This window comes from Lolium rigidum, chromosome 5 (assembly GCF_022539505.1).
Source record: "Lolium rigidum isolate FL_2022 chromosome 5, APGP_CSIRO_Lrig_0.1, whole genome shotgun sequence".
Classification (NCBI taxonomy): Eukaryota; Viridiplantae; Streptophyta; class Magnoliopsida; order Poales; family Poaceae; genus Lolium; species Lolium rigidum.
The window spans coordinates 77821860-77843486 of NC_061512.1; the positions used below are offsets into that span (position 1 = coordinate 77821860).

At 43.3% G+C, this 21627-nt stretch overlaps 1 protein-coding gene across 2 annotated transcripts; it reads left to right on the forward strand.

The window, feature by feature from the left end:
- The first annotated feature begins 18789 nt into the window (after nt 1–18789).
- Nucleotides 18790–21238, forward strand: LOC124653534 (ureide permease 1-like). 2 transcript variants are annotated; one of them, XM_047192586.1, is made up of 7 exons: nt 18790–19026; nt 19127–19265; nt 19560–19728; nt 19893–19947; nt 20003–20131; nt 20286–20660; nt 20872–21238. In XM_047192586.1, exons 1-7 carry the CDS (start codon nt 18790–18792, stop codon nt 21028–21030), a joined length of 1263 nt encoding a protein of 420 aa, XP_047048542.1. In that variant the 3' UTR covers nt 21031–21238. The 2 variants fall into 2 exon arrangements, with proteins under 2 accessions (XP_047048542.1, XP_047048543.1); XM_047192587.1 differs by having other exon boundaries at nt 19893–19936; nt 20025–20131.
- Nucleotides 21239–21627: the final 389 nt, after the last annotated feature.

Below are 21627 nucleotides of genomic sequence, written 5' to 3' on the forward strand. Positions count from 1 at the left end.
TGTAGCTTTTTTTTCATCGGCACAAACAAGAATCCATGGCCAGATGGCCTCCACATCCCAAAATTTCCACAGCAACCGTCTATTTGTGCTTGTTTTCAGATGATACATCTGTACGTGCTACAAACCCGAGGATTCTTGGAACAAATCGCGCTGCTTTTTCAAAAGTAGGACCCATCAAAAACCCCAAAACTGGAAGGGATCGGCCAAAAGGAGGGCGATTGCTAGCGCTACACCGCTGGCTGTAGAAGCGGACGAGGATGGATCGAACGCGCGCACATGGAAAAGGAAAGAAAAGCAAAGAAAGAAAGAAAAAGAGGCGCGGAAAGCCGGAAACCCTAAACCCCAGGAGGAAGAATGCGGGGTTAATCCGCCGGCCGGAGACATCGCAGGGAAAGAAAGAGAGAGGGGGAGATGGTGGTACCTCCTCCGGAAAGGGAGCCTGGTTGCGCGTGAGGGGAGGGCCGAGCGGCGTGATCGAGGGGGCCGGTGCCGGTGCGTAATCGGAGCAGGCGAGCAGGGGTTCCGCAATCGCGCAGGAGGAGGAGGAGAGTGGAGGGGTAGGAGAATGTGGGGATGGATGGAGATTGGAGAGGGCACGAACAGCAATCCCGCAGGAGGAGGAGGTGGTGGGAGGTGGGTGCGCCTCTCTCTCTCTCTCTCGCTCCCGCTGCGTGTGCGTGAACAGTGTGATGAGCGCAGAGCAGAGCAGAGCATAAAGGGGAGCTGTCGCCGCGGCAGAGGAGGAGAACATTGGAAAGGAACGAGGAAATTGCGCGCAGGTCCCTGGCCGCGGTGGTTGTGTGCCCCGTGGAAACAAATGTGAAATTTGTGCTTCTACCGGGGGCCTCGGAGGGAAACTGGGCGAGGCATTTTCTTTCTTTCTTTTGAGGAGGACGGGGGATTTTCATTGCCCATTTTTTTTGCCATCATTTTGTTCGTCCCGTCTTGTTCTAGAGCAACTATATGCACGAGTTTGGTAGGTGTATGCTCTTCAGCATGCCTCGCTCGAACCAAAAAAAAAAAAGGTTGGATGAGTAAAAGGGTTCATTGTGGACAGCATGGGTCTTAAATCACTCCCGGGTAGACCCAGGAGGATTTCCCAAGTCGACAGTTTTTCTCCTGAAAACTATCTACCTAAAAAGATTGAAAACAAAATGGGCACTACAACATTTTAAACATTCTAGTGAAAAGGTTGTTGCTCCATCAAATTCACAAAGGTTCAAACGGTGAATCAAAACAAACACCGGGAGGTCGAGTTCATCGACAAAATACTTTGTGGTCACCAACCAAGGTAGCGGTGGAAGTTCCCTCTCTCTCTCTCTCTCTCTCTCTCTCTCTCTCTCTCTCTCTCTCTCTCAAGAAACATAGTTTTCAAGGATACCTCATGGAAAGACGTATCAGTTTCATAGAAGAAAGGCCAGAAGGCTGTTGTACAACATGTTTATGGCACAGGCCACAAAGAAAGGCAACTCCACACTACCTTAGAAAAAAGGCAGCACACACGCTATGGAACTACTCGCGGCATCTTCACTTCTCCACTGGCGCGAGAACACCTCTAAACAACCCAGCAGCTCGCCACACCTCGGCATCATCGGAGATCCTCGAAATCACCGCAACTTTGGAGGGTGTCGCACCCTCGAAGATCACGTCATTCTGATGACGCCATAGACACCAACATATGAGAGTCACACATGTCCAGAAGTCGCGATCTGCTCCCGGTCCTCCACGCTACTCTTGCAGCCAGTAGACAAGCATGTTGTCTGGTAGCGGTAACCAGTGTAGCTTCTGAAAGGACATGGATGTCGCCTAGAGGAGGGGTTTACCGGTTTGTCTTTTTTAGATAGGTCAAACATTTCATCATTTGTTTCTATCCTCCATTGCTGGACTATGATGTTTATATGCATATTGTTGTAGAGCTCGTTGTTGTGATTTCAACGAGCCCAAGATCATTGAAATCGAAGTCTGGATGCAAAAGTTATTAAGGTTTTCATTTCGGGCAGAAGTGCCACCCAGAAATGGCAGCACTGCCACCCTTGGGGGCGGCACTACCGCCCAGAAATGGCAGCACTGCCGTCGGGATGCGATTTTGGCCATAACGGACAGTTTTCTAGGGACCTATTTAAGGGGTCTTCTTCCCCAAACGTTCCCCAACTTCTAAGCTCGTTTTTGCTTCCATTGTTGACCTTCTTTGAGCTTGCTATCTCCCTCTCCCTCCAATGAATCTTGCATCCATTTGAGAGAAAAGATAGAGGAGATCTAGATCTACATCTTCACCAATCAAATCCCTCTCTTTGTGAGAGGAACCACCTAGATCTAGATCTTGGAGAAACTTGGAGTTCTTTGTGGATTTAATTTGTTCTTCCTCTCTTATTCCCCAATAGCTTTAGTAGCTTTGTTGGAATTTGAGAGTAAAGGATTTGAGCATCTTTGTCGTGTTCTTGCCATTGCATTTGGTGCATCGGTTTGAGTTTTTCACGGTGATTCGTGGAAGTGAAAGTGAGGAGCTTGTTACTATTGGGAGGCCTTTAGGCCTTTTGTGGTGATTTCTTGGGAGCCTCCAATTAAGTTGTGGATGTGTGCCCCGTGTAAGGCCCGGTTTCCGCCTCGAAGGAAATCTCTTAGTGAAACCGTGACATAGGCCTTTGTGGCGAGGGTCACCGGAGAATAAGGTGAGGCGTCTTCGTGGCGCTCGGTGTGTGGTGTGACTACCACAACTTGGGGTGAGGCCTTTGTGGCATTGGTGTGCATCGAGCAACCACACCTCAAGGTGAGGCCATTTGTGGTGTTCAGGAGCACTAAGTCACCGCACCTCTCCAACGGAGATTAGTGATACATTGCAAATGTACCTATATTTATTGATGCTCCATGCTTGTTTTACACCAATTTATATATGTTTTGCTTACATTTCGTTGCATTTTTATACATTTTCCGGCACTAACCTATTAACAAGATGTCATTGTGTCAGTTCCCTGTTTTATGTTGTTTTGTATTTCAAAAAAATTGTACAAAAAATATTCTCGGAATTGGACGAAACAAAAGCCGAAGTCAATATTTATCCGTAACGAAGATAACGTCCAGAGGTTGTGAAAGATCGAGATATCGCCTAGAGGGGGGGTGAATAGGCAATTACAAACTCTTGCGTATTTGTCTTGTCAGAATGCGGAATTAAACTATCGTTTAGTTTACAAGCACAAACCCTAAATATGCTAAGCTCAACTAAGTGTAACAATAGCAACTAGAGCTAAGCAAGATAGGCACAAGATATATGTAGCACAAGTGATAGCAAGATATATGTACTTCAAGCACGATGGCTATCACAAGGAAAGAGAGCTCGGGTATAGAAATAACCGAGGCACGCGGAGACGAGGATGTATTCCCGTGTTCCCTTGCTTTGCAACAAGGTACGTCACGTTTGGAGGAGTGGAGGTCCCACGAAGGATTCCCCGCGCCACGAAGGCTCACCCTATTCTCCGAACCACACCCACGAAGGATAATGGCCCTTTCCTTATGGTTAGCTTTTCCTCCGCTCCGGAGATGGCAAGCTCCACAACCACTTCACAAGCTCCACGAAGGAGAAGCCCGGGCCCCTTCACAATCTTCCACGAAGAGATCACCGGGACACCAACCAAGCCAACTAGGAGGTCACCCTCCAAGAGTAACAAGCTCACGGTCTCTCACTCGAACAAATCGTGGTGGAGAGCTCAACACTATGCAATGATGCAAAGCAAGAACACCGGAGGTGTTCAAGTCCTTCACACTCAAATCCCACCAAAGCAACGAATGCTAGGATGAGATTGGAGAAGAAGAACAAGGGGAAAGTCAACCAAAGACTCCAAGATCTAGATCCCAAGAGTTCCCCTCACTTAGAGAAGAAATGGTGTGGTGGAAGTGTAGATCTAGATCTCCTCTCTTAGATCCCTCAAGAATGAGCAAGAATCATGGGGGGGAAACAAGAGAGAGAGCAACTTCTTCAAAATGCAACAATGGAGGTGAGAGAAAGGGAAGAAGTCATTGCTCAAGGTGGAAGAAGAGGCTATTTATAGCTAGGGAGCAAGTATACCCGTTGGGGGAAAAACAGAGAAAAAGACAAGAAAACGGGCAGAAAAAAACGCTCTAAAAAGTGGCCCAGCCGGCTGCCAGGCCGGCCGACCGGATTTGGCGCTGAGGCGGCCGGTGGCCCGTCCGGCCGGACCGGCCCAGCAGCCGGGCGGCTGCAGCGAGCGCGCGGGCGGCGGATAGCAAGAGGGCGCGCGGGCAGCACAGGCCGTGAGGCCCAGCCGGGGCGGAGGCGGCCCAGCGAGGAATCCGGCCGGGCCGGGGGGCGCGCCGGGCAGGCCGGTCACGGACCGGGCCCGAGGCGGTCACGAGCCACAAGCCCTGGATCCGGCCGGAAGGCACCGGTGCCGAGTCCGGTCGCGGACCGGTGGGCCAGTGGCCGGTCCGGTCGGACCGGCGGTCGAGCCTGGCCCCTTCTTTTTCTTTTTCCTTTTATTCTTTTCTCCTTTTCCTTTTTCTTTAATAACTAATGCTCCCGAACTCCGATTGACTTGAAACCAATTTTGTTGGAAAGGTAACGACGAATAGAATCCCAACAAAAAGATGCATGCGGATTTTAGAGAGGGAGTCTCCCACCGTCTAGAAACGGTAAAGACGTCCAAACTCGAAAACGCAATAGAAGATGCATGCGGATTCCGTTTTCGATGAACTTGGGCTTGTTGTAAAGCTAGCAACAAGCTCAAGAACCTCACACAGAGAAACACCAAGAAGCAATAAGGATATGCAAAGTATGCAAAGGATTGAGCTCCCTAAGACGATATGATCAAGTTACCCAACCGAAAGCCCCTCTTGATAGTGCGGCTATCTATCCTATAATCCGGTCTCCCATCAACCACCTTGAGACCGGTAAAGGAAAACCTATCAAGGTCATACATTTGCCTTGTGCATCCCGCTTGATCTTGATGATAACTCTTCAAGCTCTACACAAGCCGGAATGCCTCACTTGACCAATGTTGCTTCGTGAAGATTCACAAATGCTCCCCCATACACTATGATGGGAAAGCTCTATTGATGCACATCTTCACATGTACATTATCACCAAATGGACGGCAAGCTTCAAGCATGTGATCCACTTGAGATGCTCATCTTGAACTTGCCCGACTTAACCTTGTACCTTCTCATACTCTCATAAGATAGAGCATGGCTAAAATTGAGTTCCACATAAGAACTGCATCTTCATTTCTTCTTCTTGATCATATCACATATGTATCTTCAAACCGATGATCTTGATGCCAATACACAAGGTATACCTTTATCTTCATGGCATCCATACTTGAATCCAACACATGGAATACAAGTAGTACCTATGGAATATTCCTTCATATAAACTCAATGAAAACATTAGTCCATAGGGGTTGTCATTAATTACCAAAACCACACATAGGGGCAACGTACCCTTACAATCTCCCCCATTTTGGTAATTGATGACAACCACAATAAGAGGGTTTATATAATGAATATTAGAAACAAGTACTCAAGTAACACAAAGCTACTAGCCCATATCAAAACCGGCTCTACTCACACAACTACAACGAATGCGAGAGATGTGAGTAGAACCAATATATATAGAAAAAACTCCCCCACAATGTATGCACGTGTGATGAACATGAATTCATTGCATATATTGTCAAGATTAACCTTTGGGATAGTTTCCACTATATATATACAACCATGCAAGACATATAAATATGGAATGCATGAGAGACAAAACACTTAAGCACAAACCGAAATTAAGTCTAAAACCATTCCCTTAAACCCTCTAAACTTCTCCCCCATTGGCATCGATTGTCAAAATGGGTGAAAATTTTAGAAGGCCAATATAATGTGAGTTCCTCCCCAAAGTGTGCACTTCTCATAATTTGAGTGGAATCAAGTGCACATATCCAATGATGAATACTTGAAGGAAGTCAAACTATATTGAGGATCAAAGATTGCATAAAGATAACATGGTGAAATGAGCTTCAACAAGTAAAGCAAGCAATCAAAGATCCAATTGGACAAACAAAGATATTATGATAAGAGAGATATAGTGCTCTAAAAATAAGAAAGCTCCCCAAGGTTCGTGCACAATTTATAATGTTTGCATTTGAATACAATATGCACAAACATGGAATCCTCACTCCCTATACATCATTTAGAACACAACTAAGATAAAGAGAATATGCTTATCAAGAACAACTTGAGTCCAACAATTACGAGATATGAGTGCATGAAGAAAAACAAATAAACCAAGCACTCATAAATCTTCTTTACCAATAACACTAAAATCAAAAGGATAAGAAGATGGTTGGCAAAGAACAAGGATATCAAGGTGATGGATTAACGCTCTTATGTATATAAGTTTCTAAAGTGGACAAAATGATCCATAAAGAAACATGCACACACAAGAGGTTAACAAAATAAATAAGACTAGATATCCAAAATGAAGTCATAAAATATACCAAAGGATATTTGCTTAAAAAGCATATATAGCCTATGGCTCCAATTTTCACTAGTGGTATATGAATGAGCTTCAACTAAGAAAATCTCAAAAACATCACAACCAACAATAAGGGAAGTAGAGCTAGTTGGAATGTTTTGAGAAAGGCAACAAGTATCATAAATATGGATTTATTTCGCAATTTCATCAATATTGCACGTAAGAGCTCTTTGAGGAATTGATATGCAATAAATTGCTAGAAGACATATTTGAGATAGGTGAATCATAAACATGATATATATATATATTCCTATCATATGCATCTTCTCAAATTACTCAAATGTACAATAAGAAGTTTTCTTTAAAAGGATTTTTCAAGAACCGCAATATTTGCGAAATAAATAATTGCATGCCAAGATACAACCTACAAGAGGTTGGATGCTATATGAGAATGCATGAATAAGATACTTGTTACCGAGATAGCAATGGCTTGATGTAGTAGATAAGAGTTCATCGATCATCCTAGCTTGACTCCAATTCTCATATGGTGACAACACCTTCCTTATAGATGAGACAAGTCTCCATTGCATCTCCAATGTACCTAAAACATCATTCAAGTACATCTTGGTCCCAAACTTATTGGGTCCAACATGGTTAGACTAACCACAATATATAGGACACACTTCATATAAACATGTGCATATTTAGATGAAATTTGAATTTCATGCACATTTTAGCCATTTAGGATTTGATGGAGTATATCCTACATATTGGATCAAAAGAAAGCAAGCATGCTACAAGTATAAACAAATTACATATAAGCATGCACCAAAACTTTTAAAGATCCAAGAAAGATATACTTTGGACAAAACACCAAAAAGAATTAAATAAGGCATAGAGGTGTCACAAAACAAATTTGTTGTCCAAATTATATCTAAGAAGCAAATCACAAACGATTTGTTCAACAAAGTTCAACAAGTGAACTAAGAAGAGACCATTGAGCATAAAGGATGTAATAAAGCAAACATGCTCAAAGATTTATCTCATTCACCAAATAAAACATGTAAGAGGGAATGAGATAGCAAAACTCCCAAAAGAGCAAGGTTCAAACAAATAAACCAAACCCTCTACACTTTTCACAATGGCACAATGTGCCGTAAGGAAAAGGTTTGTCTTCCAAAACAAACACTTGATATGAATTAAGATAATTTATCAAAAGATTTTTCAAAGGGACAAGGAAGACAAATGGGAGCAACAAAGATTTCTTGGAAATAAAATAAGTAAATAAGAAGCAATCCAAGGTGAAGATGATCCATGAATTCAACCACATACAAGGTTATCAATTGTCAAAGACAATGAGTATATTGGAAATAATTTCCGGTGGTGAAATGACAATGGTAGTAAGGATCAACTTCACAATAAAAGGCATAGGATAAGTATATAGAATTAAGCATTATGCACGGATGAAGATTCTTGATAGCTTCAACTAGTCAAACAATCACGCACGGCAATGATTAGAATAACTTGAAGCAAGCGGTGTCCCAAATAAGATATAGAGATATGTATTTGAGGAAAAACCGTACCAAGAATTTCTTACTCAAACAAGAATCCATAAGATGAGCCAATAGAAACTTTTCAATATAAGTGGAGCTTGTTTGAGCAAACATGCCACCTAGGAACAAGATAATTAAGAGCATCATCTCTAAGTGGCATAACCTCATATGTTCACATTTCCTAGGTTTGTGATATGTACAAAACATATTACTCACCCATAATGTGATAAAACATTTCTTCTTAATCAAGAGGCAATTGAAATTCGACTAGAGCTGATTAATGGACATTTAGAATTTGAATTTCTCATGAGTATGACACACCACATAGTGACTAGATAATCTTGCAATATCAATACTAAGTGGTGATACCCATATACACACATTTTAAAGAAAGAGAGATGCACAATGCATATCACTCCCCCAAAATGGGATGTTCCATTAATCACTCAAAGAGAGCCAAATAAGATTTCATCAAGATGCATTAGGCTCCAAAACAATACACAAGTATATGATGAGTCAAACAAACATACTTGAATACACAAGATAGGTAAGTAAGACACAACACATACACACAAATATTTGGTACAAAACCAAACATGCAAAGGGGCAAGTAACTTACAATAAATATGATGAGTTGAAGTATAAGTTACCGCAAAGAGGAACATTGGATATAAGATATAGATGATAATCCATATGACTTGACTTGGTCAAAATATAATATATGAAGATCCCTTAATTCTTCATGAAGTAGCCAAGTCTCCAATGACCTCCATATGTACCTATTGATCAAGTTTGAGCTTGTTGGTCCCCAACCAAGTTGGGTCCTAAGAGGTTAGTCACAATAGGCTTGGCAACCCAAATGGTTCTTTTCTTGAAGCCACTTTGAGTTCCAACAAACTTGGCAAACACATTGCCATCCTTATCCTTACCAAGAGAATAATCATTATCAACAATGATAGGGTTGGATAAGGTACCACTTAAACATGAAGAAGCAAAGTGCCCCTTCACACGGCATAAGTAGCAAGTGTTCCCCTTTCTCTTCTTTATTGATTTCTTCTCTTGGGGAACAACATCTTGATTCTTCTTGGGAAGTGGCCTATCTTCAACTTGAGGTCGAGCATGAGCTTGACCTTGACCTTGTGGCCGTTTCCCTTGTTGTTTCTCACTCAAGTGCTTCTTCTTCTTCAATGGGCATGATCTAACATGATGCCCTTCAACCTTGCACTTGAAGCAAACCAACTTGGCCGGATCCTTGACTTTGTCTTGGCCCTTCATCTTGTTGTTCTTGCTCTTGGACTTGTTCTTGTTATTGGAGTTGAATCCAAGTCCACTCTTGTCATTGGGGGATTGTTGCACACTTAGCATCTTGTCAAGTGTGGATTTCCCTTCATGACGCTTTTCCAAGTCTTTCTTCAAAGAAAGGACTTGGGCCTCGAGCTCTTTTATTTCCTCTACATGGTTAGTAGAAATACAAGTACTAGAGGAAGTAGAAGCTTCATTGTTAGAGCAACAAGGCAAGGCAAGTAATCCAACACAAGGTGTATCACTAGTTTGACTAGATGGATTACAAGGACTAGCACATGGCAATATAGCATTGTAGTAGAGATTGTGCTAATGTCCACATGAGGCTCACAAGATGTTACCTTAGTGATGCTAGCCTCATGAGCTAACTTTAGCCCATCATAGGAAATTAGAAGGTCATCATGAGAGCCCGAGAGCTTTTTATGACTTTCTTCCAATTCCCTATAATTGCTAGTTAGCAACTCAAGTTGAGCCCTTAACTCAACATTCTCCTTTAAGATAGATGCTTCACAAGAATTAGAGTTAGTAGCACAAGCATCAACAATAGTTTTCTCATTTTCATGCATATAGGATTCAAATTTTTGTGTAAGCATAAAATTAGTATGCTTCTCATCTTTTAGCTCATGCTTGAGGAGAGTGAATCTCATTTCCCCATTTTCAACATGGGACTCCAACTCCACTATGGTTTCCCTATATTTACTCAAGGTATCCATAGAGTGTTCGAGATTAGCACGCGCTTCTTTATTATCATGAAGAGAAGCATATACCATTGCCATATTATGCACCAAGATATTATATTCTTCATCATTATTATCATCATCACTCTCATCATTAGAGGAAGTGTTAGGAGTCAAAGTAGGAGATACCTTTGAACCATTTGCCATAAGGCACATGTGCATACCGGAGGATGAAGATGAAGAAATTCTTGAATCCTCATTTGAAAACATGTCTTGATCCATAGAGTGTTCGGTTTCCTCTACATTGTTAGTCAACAAACAACTAGAGGAAATAGAAGCATTTTGATTATGGGAGCAAGACAAGGCAAACATATCATCATGGGATTTATGTAAGCAATTTACACATGATATGCAAGGACTATCAACACAAGCATGTAGATTATTTTCAATGCTAGATGTGTTTAAGTCCAAAGCGGAAGCATTGCAATGGGATAGAGATGAAGAATCATCACTATTGAGCACAATATCAACATTGCAATTTTCCTCACCACTCACCATATCATTACCTCGTGTCTTGCTACACGTTGGTGAAGTGGAAGAAGATGAGAACTCATCACGGCCGGAGGTGGAAGCAACTTGGAGCTCTTCATGATGTGAAGGGGAAGAGAGCTCCTCGGAGACACCACCGACCAAGTGAGAAATGGATCCACCAAACATTTCCTTAAGCTTGATCCACATCTCATGAGACGACTTTCGCTTTATATATATCAAGAACCTACGAAAATCGGGTCTCAAGGAGAATAAAAGCTCATTAGATACTAGAGCTTCAAGATGTAAGTTTTTCTCATCCTCTAAAGATAGATTTTGAGGATCCATCGGAGGAGAAAAACCTACATCTAGAAATTGCTCAATGTTTGGACACAAGGTCCGAAGATTGCAAAGCAAGCAATTTCGCCACAAAAGATAATTTGTGCCAACAAAGATAATTGTGTCATTGTGCACTATACTAGCCGACATCTTTACTCTCAAGGCGGTGAAGCCTAAAACAAGGAGAGACCTTGCTCTGATACCAATTGAAAGATCGAGATATCGCCTAGAGGGGGGGGGGGGGTGAATAGGCAATTACAAACTCTTGCGTATTTGTCTTGTAAGAATGCGGAATTAAACTATCGTTTAGTTTACAAGCTGATACGTCTCCGACGTATCGATAATTTCTTATGTTCTATGCCATATTATTGATGATACCTACATGTTTTATGCACACTTTATGTCATATTCGTGCATTTTCTGGAACTAACCTATTAACAAGATGCCGAAGTGCCAGTTCCTGTTTTCTGCTGTTTTTGGTTTCGAAATCCTAGTAACGAAATATTCTCGGAATTGGACGAAATCGAACGACCCGGGTTCCTATTTTCACCGGAAGCATCCGGAACACCCGGGAAGGACCGAGAGGAGGGCACTACGCCACCGCACCACAGGCCGGCGCGGCCCAGGCCCGGTCGCGCCGCCATATGGTGTGGCCACCCCTTCGAGCCCTCCCGCGCCGCCTCTTCGCCTATATAAAGCCTCCGTCGCTGAAACCTCGGCGATGCGAAAAACCACGATACGGAAAACCTTCCGGAGCCGCCGCCATCGTGAAGCCAAGATCCGGGGGACAGGAGTCTCCGTTCCGGCACCCTGCCGGAGCGGGGAAGTGCCCCGGAAGGCTTCTCCATCGACACCGCTGCCATCTCCACCGCCATCTTCATCACCGCTGCTGCTCCCATGAGGAGGGAGTAGTTCTCCATCGAGGCTCGGGGTTGTACCGGTAGCTATGTGGTTCATCTCTCTCCTATGTGCTTCAATACAATAATCTCATGAGCTGCCTTACATGATTGAGATTCATATGATGATGCTTGTAATCTAGATGTCATTATGCTAGTCAAGTTACTTATGTGATCTCCGGAGACTCCTTGTCCCACGTGTGTAAAGGTGACAGTGTGTGCACCGTGTGGGTCTCTTAGGCTATATTTCACAGAATACTTATTCACTTGTTGAATGGCATAGTGAGGTGCTTATTTATATCTCTTTATGATTGCAATATGTTTTGTATCACAATTTATCTATGTGCTACTCTAGTGATGTGTTATTAAAGTAGTTTTATTCCTCCTGCACGTGTGCAAAGGTGACGAGTGTGTGCACCGTGTTAGTACTTGGTTTATGCTATGATCATGATCTCTTGTAGATTGCGAAGTTAACTATTGCTATGATAATATTGATGTGATCTATTCCTCCTACATATGCATGAAGGTGACGAGTGTGCATGCTATGCTAGTACTTGGTTTAGTCTTTTGATCTATCTTACACTAAAGGTTACTAAAATATGAGCATTATTGTGGAGCTTGTTAACTCCGGCATTGAGGGTTCGTGTAATCCTACGCAATGTGTTCATCATCCAACAAAAGTGTAGAGTATGCATTTATCTATTCTGTTATGTGATCAATGTTGAGAGTGTCCACTAGTGAAAGTCTAATCCCTAGGCCTTGTTCCTAAATATCGCTATCGCTGCTTGTTTCTTGTTTCTATGCGTTACTACTGCTGCGTTACTATCGCTGCGTTACTATCGCTTGTTTACTTGTCCCGGGCAAAGCACTTTTACGGTGTCGTTGCGTTGCTACTACTTATTTATACCACCTGTATTTCACTATCTCTTCGCCGAACTAGTGCACCTATTAGGTGTGTTGGGGACACAAGAGACTTCTTGCTTTGTGGTTGCAGGGTTGCATGAGAGGGATATCTTTGACCTCTTCCTCCCTGAGATCGATAAACCTTGGGTAATCCACTTAAGGAAAACTTGCTGCTGTTCTACAAACCTCTGCTCTTGGAGGCCCAACACTGTCTACAAGAATAGAAGCTCCCGTAGACATCACAAGCACAAACCCTAAATATGCTAAGCTCAACTAAGTGTAACAATAGCAACTAGAGCTAAGCAAGATAGGCACAAGATATATGTAGCACAAGTGATAGCAAGATATATGTACTTCAAGCACGATGGCTATCACAAGGAAAGAGAGCTCGGGTATAGAAATAACCGAGGCACGCGGAGACGAGGATGTATTCCCGTGTTCCCTTGCTTTGCAACAAGGTACGCCACGTTTGGAGGAGTGGAGGTCCCACGAAGGATTCCCCGCGCCACGAAGGCTCACCCTATTCTCCGAACCACACCCACGAAGGATAATGGCCCTTTCCTTATGGTTAGCTTTTCCTCCGCTCCGGAGATGGCAAGCTCCACAACCACTTCACAAGCTCCACGAAGGAGAAGCCCGGGCCCCTTCACAATCTTCCACGAAGAGATCACCGGGACACCAACCACCAAGCCAACTAGGAGGTCACCCTCCAAGAGTAACAAGCTCACGGTCTCTCACTCGAACAAATCGTGGTGGAGAGCTCAACACTATGCAATGATGCAAAGCAAGAACACCGGAGGTGTTCAAGTCCTTCACACTCAAATCCCACCAAAGCAACGAATGCTAGGATGAGATTGGAGAAGAAGAACAAGGGGAAAGTCAACCAAAGACTCCAAGATCTAGATCCCAAGAGTTCCCCTCACTTAGAGAAGAAATGGTGTGGTGGAAGTGTAGATCTAGATCTCCTCTCTTAGATCCCTCAAGAATGAGCAAGAATCATGGGGGGAACAAGAGAGAGAGCAACTTCTTCAAAATGCAACAATGGAGGTGAGAGAAAGGGGAAGAAGTCATCTGCTCAAGGTGGAAGAAGGGGCTATTTATAGCTCAGGGAGCAAATATACCCGTTGGGGAAAAGCAGAGAAAAGACAAGAAAACGGTCAGAAACAAACGCTCTAAGAGTGGCCCGGCCGGCTGCCGAGCCGGCGACCGGATGGCGAGGCGGCCGGTGGCCCGTCCGGCCGGACCGGCCCAGCAGCCGGGCGGCGCAGCGACGCGCGGGCGGCGGATAGCAAGAGGCGCGCGGGCGCGCGGGCAGCCTAGCCGTGAGGCCCGGACGGGCGGAGGCGGCCAACGAGGCTCCGGCCGGGCGAGTGCGCCGGCAGGCTGGTCACGGACCGGGCCCGAGGCCGGTCACGAGCCACAAGCCCGGATCCGGCCGGAAGGCACCGGTGCCAGGTCCGGTCGCGGACCGGGTGGGCTAGTGGCCGGTCCGGTCAGGCGGCAGTCGGCAGCCCCTTCTTATACTTTTTCCTTTTATTCTTTTCTTCTGTTCCTTTTTCTTTAATAACTAATGCTCCCGAACTCCGATTGACTTGAAACCAATTTTGTTGGAAAGATAACGACGAATAGAATCCCAACAAAAACTGGAAATATGGAGACTCCTCACAGAACATTTTTAGATGATTTTAGAGAGGGAGTCTCCCGACGGTGAAGACGTCCAAACTCGAAACGCAGTAGAAGATGCATGCGGATTCGTTTCGATGAACTGGCTGTTGTAAGCTAGAAACAAGCTCAAGAACCTCACGAGAGAAACACCAAGAAGCAATAAGGATATGCAAAGTATGCAAAGGATTGAGCTCCCTAAGACGATGTGATCAAGTTACCCAACCGAAAGCCCCTCTTGATAGTGCGGCTATCTATCCTATAATCCGGTCTCCCATCAACCACCTTGAGACCGGTAAAAGGAAAACCTATCAAGGTCATACATTTGCCTTGTGCATCCCGCTTGATCTTGATGATAACTCTTCAAGCTCTACACAAGCCGGAATGCCTCACTTGACCAATGTTGCTTCGTGAAGACTCACAAATGCTCCCCCATACACTATGATGGGAAAGCTCTATTGATGCACATCTTCACATGTACATTATCACCAAATGGACGGCAAGCTTCAAGCATGTGATCCACTTGAGATGCTCATCTTGAACTTGCCCGACTTAACCTTGTACCTTCTCATACTCTCATAAGATAGAGCATGGCTAAAATTGAGTTCCACATAAGAACTCCATCTTCATTTCTTCTTCTTGATCATATCACATATGTATCTTCAAACCGATGATCTTGATGCCAATACACAAGGTATACCTTTATCTTCATGGCATCCATACTTGAATCCAACACATGGAATACAAGTAGTACCTATGGAATATTCCTTCATATAAACTCAATGAAAACATTAGTCCATAGGGGTTGTCATTAATTACCAAAACCACACATAGGGGCAATGTACCCTTACAGGTTGGACGAAGAAGAGGCGCAGGGCGGCCAGACCATGCCTTGGCGCGGCCTGGCCTAGGCCCGCGTCATGGGGTGGTGTGGCCCCCCGGCCTCCACCGACCTCGCCCTTCCGCCTATTTATTCACGATCTCGGGAAAAACCTAAACACCCGAGTCTCCATCCACGAAAAGTTCCATCGCGACCGCCATCGCGGACCCTAGCTCGAGAGGGTTCTAATGCTCTTCCTAGCACCCTTTCGGAGGGGAGAAATCATCGCCGGAGGCTCTTTGGTCTCCACTGAACCCACTTCCCTCAGACTCATAGGCCTGCGGTGCTAATGTCCTTTATCTGTCAGCGAAGACGTCCGTGACCATTTGGGTCTGGCCCCTAGCCTCTGTCTCTGACAGCTTCGGGTTAGCCAGCCGAGGTGCGTGAGTCAAATCATCATTTTATCTTTACTATCATGTTTCTCGTTTCCTGCTGATCCTCGAATATGACATTGTTCCTAATTCCTAAATTTAGGTTGTTGTGATGATAGTTGGGTAGGCATTTACCTCTTTTTTTCTTTTAATAAATTGTCTAATCACCTCTTAGTGACGGTTCAAAATAAATGATTCTAAATGAAATTTAGTGCCATGGTAGGGGTACAAGGTTTTTTTTTTTGCATAAATAGCAGAATGGTTTGGTTCTAAAATAATTGTGGTTCATTGCTCATGTACACTTGACTCACGCACCTATCACGTGTGGCTCTTTCTATAAATCATATCCAAGCACATCTATAGGAATTTATTAAGACACAAATCGGATACTGACTGTTCACATTGCACTTTGTAACATATGGGGAGAACCATTGTACACTTGACTCACGCACCTTCCACATGGCTAGTGGCTCCTTTTATAATTTTCCCATTGTTTGGTGGTAAGTGGTTATTTTTCTAATTTGTAAATTGCTCAAAGAGAATGTTGTATATATGAAATTACCTACTTAAATTGTATTGATTATTTTCCTAGTTAAGTAAAACTTGTTTATCAATCACCGGCTATCAACAAAGACCACCTACTGACCTACGAAACACAAGGGCGCCATTAGAATATATGCATGGAACCCTTGTGTTTCGTATTAATTTTGAATAATCCTTTTAGCAATTGTGTGCCATGATGGCACATAATTGCTAAAAGAATTATTCAAAATTAATCTAGACTTTTTTTTTCCATTTTTCCTATCAATATGTAAGAATTGAGGACTAATACATATTATATTTCAAAATAAGATTTTGAATTCCATTTTCCTATCAATCTGTAAGAATTATTGGACCTTTGTTAACCGCTGTAGATTCCACTCGTGCACCATTCCCTAAACGTTTGGAACCTTCCGGTACTTACATACGCACTCTTTATCTCCATAGATGGCTCCTTTACGATAGGATTTTTCCTTTTCGCTTGAAATTGAATTATTCTCCCATCCACACGTATTTGCTCTTATTCTCCCATCCACACGTATTGTTTCTCATTCTCTCACCACCGTGTAATACTCTTTCTCTCTCTTTGTTGCATTTGCACATGCTCGCGTTAGAAACAAATTTAGAGGGTTCAAAGCTAGTGATATCTGTGAGATGGTGAAAAAGTACTACCCGTCAGAATTCCCCCAACAAGATATTTATGGATTGCAACTTCAACTAAAACATTTTGCTTCGGATGCTTCCAAGGATAAGGAGTTGAAAAACATATCAACCTTAATCGGTCTTTGTCAATGCCTAGTGGAGACAGGAAGACATGCTATCTTTAATTTGCTTGAGAGGTTACTCCGCTTGCTAATTACGCGTCCAGTTTCAACGGCGAGTGCTGAACGTGCATTCTCTAGTATGAAGATCATTAAAACGCGGTTGCGAAATAAGATGGAAGATGACTATCTTGCAAATAGTTTATTAGTTAACATAGAGGGTGAAATTCTGGAAACTTATATCTATGAAGATGTAATTGAAGACTTTAGAAGCGAAAAAGGTCGGAGAGCTGATCTTTAGTATGTAAATCATTGCCCTGCGGCCAAACTTATTCTTTGTATGCTACTGTGCTGTATTTTGTTTTGGAGTAGTTCATGTATGATGATCTGCTGGACCAATGTAGTACTTATGAAATCTGAACTAATGTATAGTTTTGGAGCAATTCTCTGTGTCATCTCTGATTTCGCCCGCCCAGGTTTTTCTTTCAAGCTCCGCCACTACTAGTAGCTCCAAACAGGCAGCTGTCGTGCACGTGCGTGCGGGAGCAGGTGAAGCAGCAATGTCGGGAAGCAACAACAGCGAAAAATAAGGGAGCAAGCTGGCGTGATGATGCAGCGCGGACATGGGTAATCAATGCATGGTTTTTTGTTCATCAGAAAAATGCACGGCACCGAAAAAGAAATTTTCATTACGGTCACGAGAGAGAACGAAGAGATCTAAGACTGCTCATAGTGGGAGTAACTTAGCTAGTAACATCACACAACCCAAGGCGTTTTGGTGACATGGCATGGTAATGAATGAAAAAAGAGAGTGAGGTGGTAACTAGCTATGTTACCATAACATCGCACACCCCAAGACAAGTTGAGTCTACACCATAGTAAATGATACAATGCATGACACCACATATAAGTTACTACCCACTATGGAGGTAGTAACTTAGACTAGTAGCATATGTCATGTTACTAGTCTAAGTTACACTCCACTATGACTAGCCTAAGTTGAGTGTGAAACCAAACCTATCTTAGATTTAACCTATCACGTGATTCGAAAAAGCTGATCACATGTTTCGATCGAGGTGAAAAGCTGAACCCTATAGAGTATATTAGGTCAGGCTAGATTACCCAAAATGGTGCTCTTGTAAGAGGAAAGGAGCCGGTCCCCTTACTATTTTTGATTATGGAGATGTAGAAACTAAAGAAAGTGGACCCCTTTTGGTAAAAAGGTGCGGATCTCAATGCAAATGAGTGGTTCCGATTGCAACCTCCATGCCTTACCAACATAAGTGCTGAAATCCTGAATTTTCATATTTTTTTGTTAAACGCTAGTTTGAAAAATAGCACACTATTAGCATGCTATAGCGTCTATAGCGTTTTTTCTGAAGCTCACGCTATTTGTATTAGCGCGCTAGTTTTTTCATTGATATAAACACAGGGGAGGTGGGCATAGGTAGTGTCTCTCGAGGAGCTCTATCGAGGGAAGACCCACAAGGCCATCTTCCTAGCGCGCTTCATTGTCTCCTCCTCGACGTAATTCCTCCTATCCTGCTCCTCCTACATGCATGCACTCGATCGCCGACAAAAGTTGGACCACTTTCGTGTTAGATCGCTGCTGCTAGCTTCTCAATTCTAGGATTGTTTTCTTCTAAATGTTTTTACCCCCTTCTTTTGTTATGATATTATTGCACTCTGTAACGAGCCTGGGATTCAATCGTTCAGTCCATCCTAGTCTCCCAGCTATGCAGAGATGAAGAAAGCAGTGTGTTCATTGATCATTTGTGTTCACACAATTCCAGATTAGTAGCTTAACTGACATCTCTCACATGCATGATGCCTGCAGTTTGTTGAAGGCCCCTTCTATAGTCTATACTAAATACCTTGTCCTCCAACAAGAAAGGCCTCAAGATGTTCATCGTAGAAGATAAAGGGAGTGCGATTGCTCTCATGTGTGCCTCCCTCATCTTCCTGGGCACGTGGCCGGCGCTGCTCACCCTCCTGGAGCGCAGGGGCCGGCTGCCGCAGCACACCTACCTCGACTACTCGATAACTAACCTCCTTGCTGCGGTGCTCATCGCGCTTACCCTGGGCCAGCTTGGGGAGAGCAAGGAAAGTATGCCCAATTTCTTCACCCAACTCAGTCAGGTTTGTTGTTTTATTATTTAACTATTTACGCAAGAACTTAACAATGCGACAATCGATTTTTCATCAAGTTTGCTGACACTGGATAATTTCTGCGATGAAGGACAACTGGCATTCAGTGTTGTTTGCAATGGCAGGGGGTGTTGTGCTCAGTGTTGGGAACCTTTGTACTCAGTATGCCTGGGCATATGTTGGTCTGTCGGTTACTGAGGTTATCGTCGCAAGCATGGTTGTTGTAATAGGTAAGTTCATCTCCTCTGCTAATTACAGATCATTATCAAGCCATTATTTTCTTGGTTTAAACAAATTGAAGATATTTCATCAACCCTTGATTTTATGAAAAAGCTTTCAGCATATGAGTACAACAAATTCAAATTTGATGTCGAACCTTTTCAGTTTTTTGGTCAATTTCAGCGTATGCACCAATTTACCTGCTGGCTCTAAGCCTATGCCCTGATCTAATAATTAAACACAATTGCAGCTGTCCCTTTGTTTCTTGGAAATTTATTTCATTAATTTGCGTCTTGTATTTTCAGGCACAACCTTGAATTACTTCCTGGACAACCGCATCAACAGGGCAGATATTCTTTTCACTGGAGTGGCATGCTTCCTTGTTGCAGTCATCCTTGGCACTAGTGTCCACTCTTCCAATGCTGCTGATAATAAAGAAAAACTAAGTGGATCCACGAATAGGTACAAACTTGGGTAGCATGGTCTTACTTTCTTGCACATTTTTTTCTACACCGAGAAACCGGGTCACAGTATCCACTTGTTAACTTACTCTGCTAGGTTCTCTCGGTGCCAATCCTTTTAATCCATTTTATGTCTTATATTACTTTCTCTGATCATTATAGCATGTAATTTGACAGGAAAAATGGAGGTACAGAGCCAAGCAGTCAACTTATAGACAAAGGTATCATACATGTTCATATTGTATGGACTACTGGCACTAATAATGTATTGCAGTTGCGGATTCTAGTTCTTAACTTTTCCTATTTCAGATGTTCTAGTAGACATTGAGAAGGGAGCTTCTACAGAATATGCCACCAGAGCTGAAGCAGGAACTGTAGAATACCTAGTTGAGCTCGAACAGCGACGTTCAATTAAGGTAAACTAAACCAATAATTCTGTCATAAACCATCACTATAGAATAATTCAGCTAGTATTTGATCTTTGCTCTGAACATTGTGCTCAAAAGTGAGAAGCGCAATTGCTATCACTATACCAATGAACTGATCTAGTAAAACTTCTTTCTTTTCCAGGTGTTCGGATCAAGCACCCTTATGGGGCTTGGGATAGTTTTCTTTGCTGGTGTCTGCTTGTCGCTTTTCTCCCCAGCGCTCAACCTGGCAACCAATGACCAGTGGCACACCCTGAAAGATGGCGTCCCACATCTGGTGGTCTACACTGCCTTCTTCTACTTCTCCATCTCGTGTTTTGCCGTTGGTACCGGGTTGAACATCTTGTTCCTCTACCGTCCAATGGCTGGCGTGCCAAAGTCATCCTTCAAGGCCTATCTGAATGACTGGGATGGCAGGCAATGGGCTCTTCTTGCCGGCTTGCTTTGTGGTTTAGGCAATGGCTTCCAGTTCATGGGTGGTCAGGCTGCTGGTTATGCTGCTGCTGATGCTGTCGAGGTTTGTTCAATGGATTCCTAGTTTTTCTTATATCTTTTTTCCCCTTATATCTTCTTATCTGAAGAGCAAACCACAATGGTTGCATTCTGTGTGATTGAAGATGTTGAATAAATTGGATCTCTAAAACATGAGCTGTTAGAAACTTACAAAAATCTTTAGAGAGAAGAAGAAACTTTTTTGCCTAACTGCTTCTTGTATTGATATTCATCAGGCGTTGCCACTTGTGAGCACATTCTGGGGCATTGTGCTATTCGGGGAGTACCGAAAGTCGTCAAGGAAAACGTACACCCTGCTAGCGTTCATGCTGCTCATGTTCGTCGCCGCGGTAGCAACACTCATGGCTTCAGCAGGTCACAGGAGCACAAAGTGATCGGTTGCCACGTTCGGCGGTATCGTGCTATTCGATGAAATAACCGAAGTCGTCAAAGAAAGAGTGCACTCTCCTCGTGGTCATGCTGCTCATGTTCGTCGCCGGCTGTAGGACTCATGGCTTCATCTGGTCACAGGCGCACAAGTGATCGGTTGTCCCATCCTTTCACAAGGCGTAGGAGTTAAGTAAAACTGGAAGGGAAGGGACTGTGATACGGGAAGCAGATTGTGTTCGCGAAGTTCCCATTTGAATGGGGTTTTTTAAGGAAGAATTTTTTTTCCTTTAGGGAAGAGTTTTAGAGCCTCTTTCGTTGAAAGAGAGATTTTGGGAGGATTCTGCGAGCGTTTTCCATTTGTAGGATTGTAACACATAGATGACTATATGATAACTAGCTTAATACCCGTGGATATAGTTTTCAATTGTAATAAACCGATTATATATGAAAATATTATGAGCTCAAATATTATCTAACATATAGTTTTCAATTTTGTGGATGATTGTTTCAAGTGCAGTTTTGAACATATCCGGAAGTGGTATACACCCCAAAAGTGATACCCTAACCTTTTCTTTAAACCCAAAATAATAATAATATCGGAT

What these genes read in the sequence shown, in the direction of transcription:
- LOC124653534 (XM_047192586.1), top strand. Translation starts at nt 18,790, where the DNA reads ATGTTCATCGTAGAAGATAAAGGGAGTGCGATTGCTCTCATGTGTGCC. An exon ending in TAGACAAAGGTATCATACAT is followed by an intron (nt 19,948 to 20,002) that starts GTTCATATTGTA and finishes TGCGGATTCTAG; the next exon opens with TTCTTAACTTTTCCTATTTC. An exon ending in AACAGCGACGTTCAATTAAG is followed by an intron (nt 20,132 to 20,285) that starts GTAAACTAAACC and finishes TTTCTTTTCCAG; the next exon opens with GTGTTCGGATCAAGCACCCT.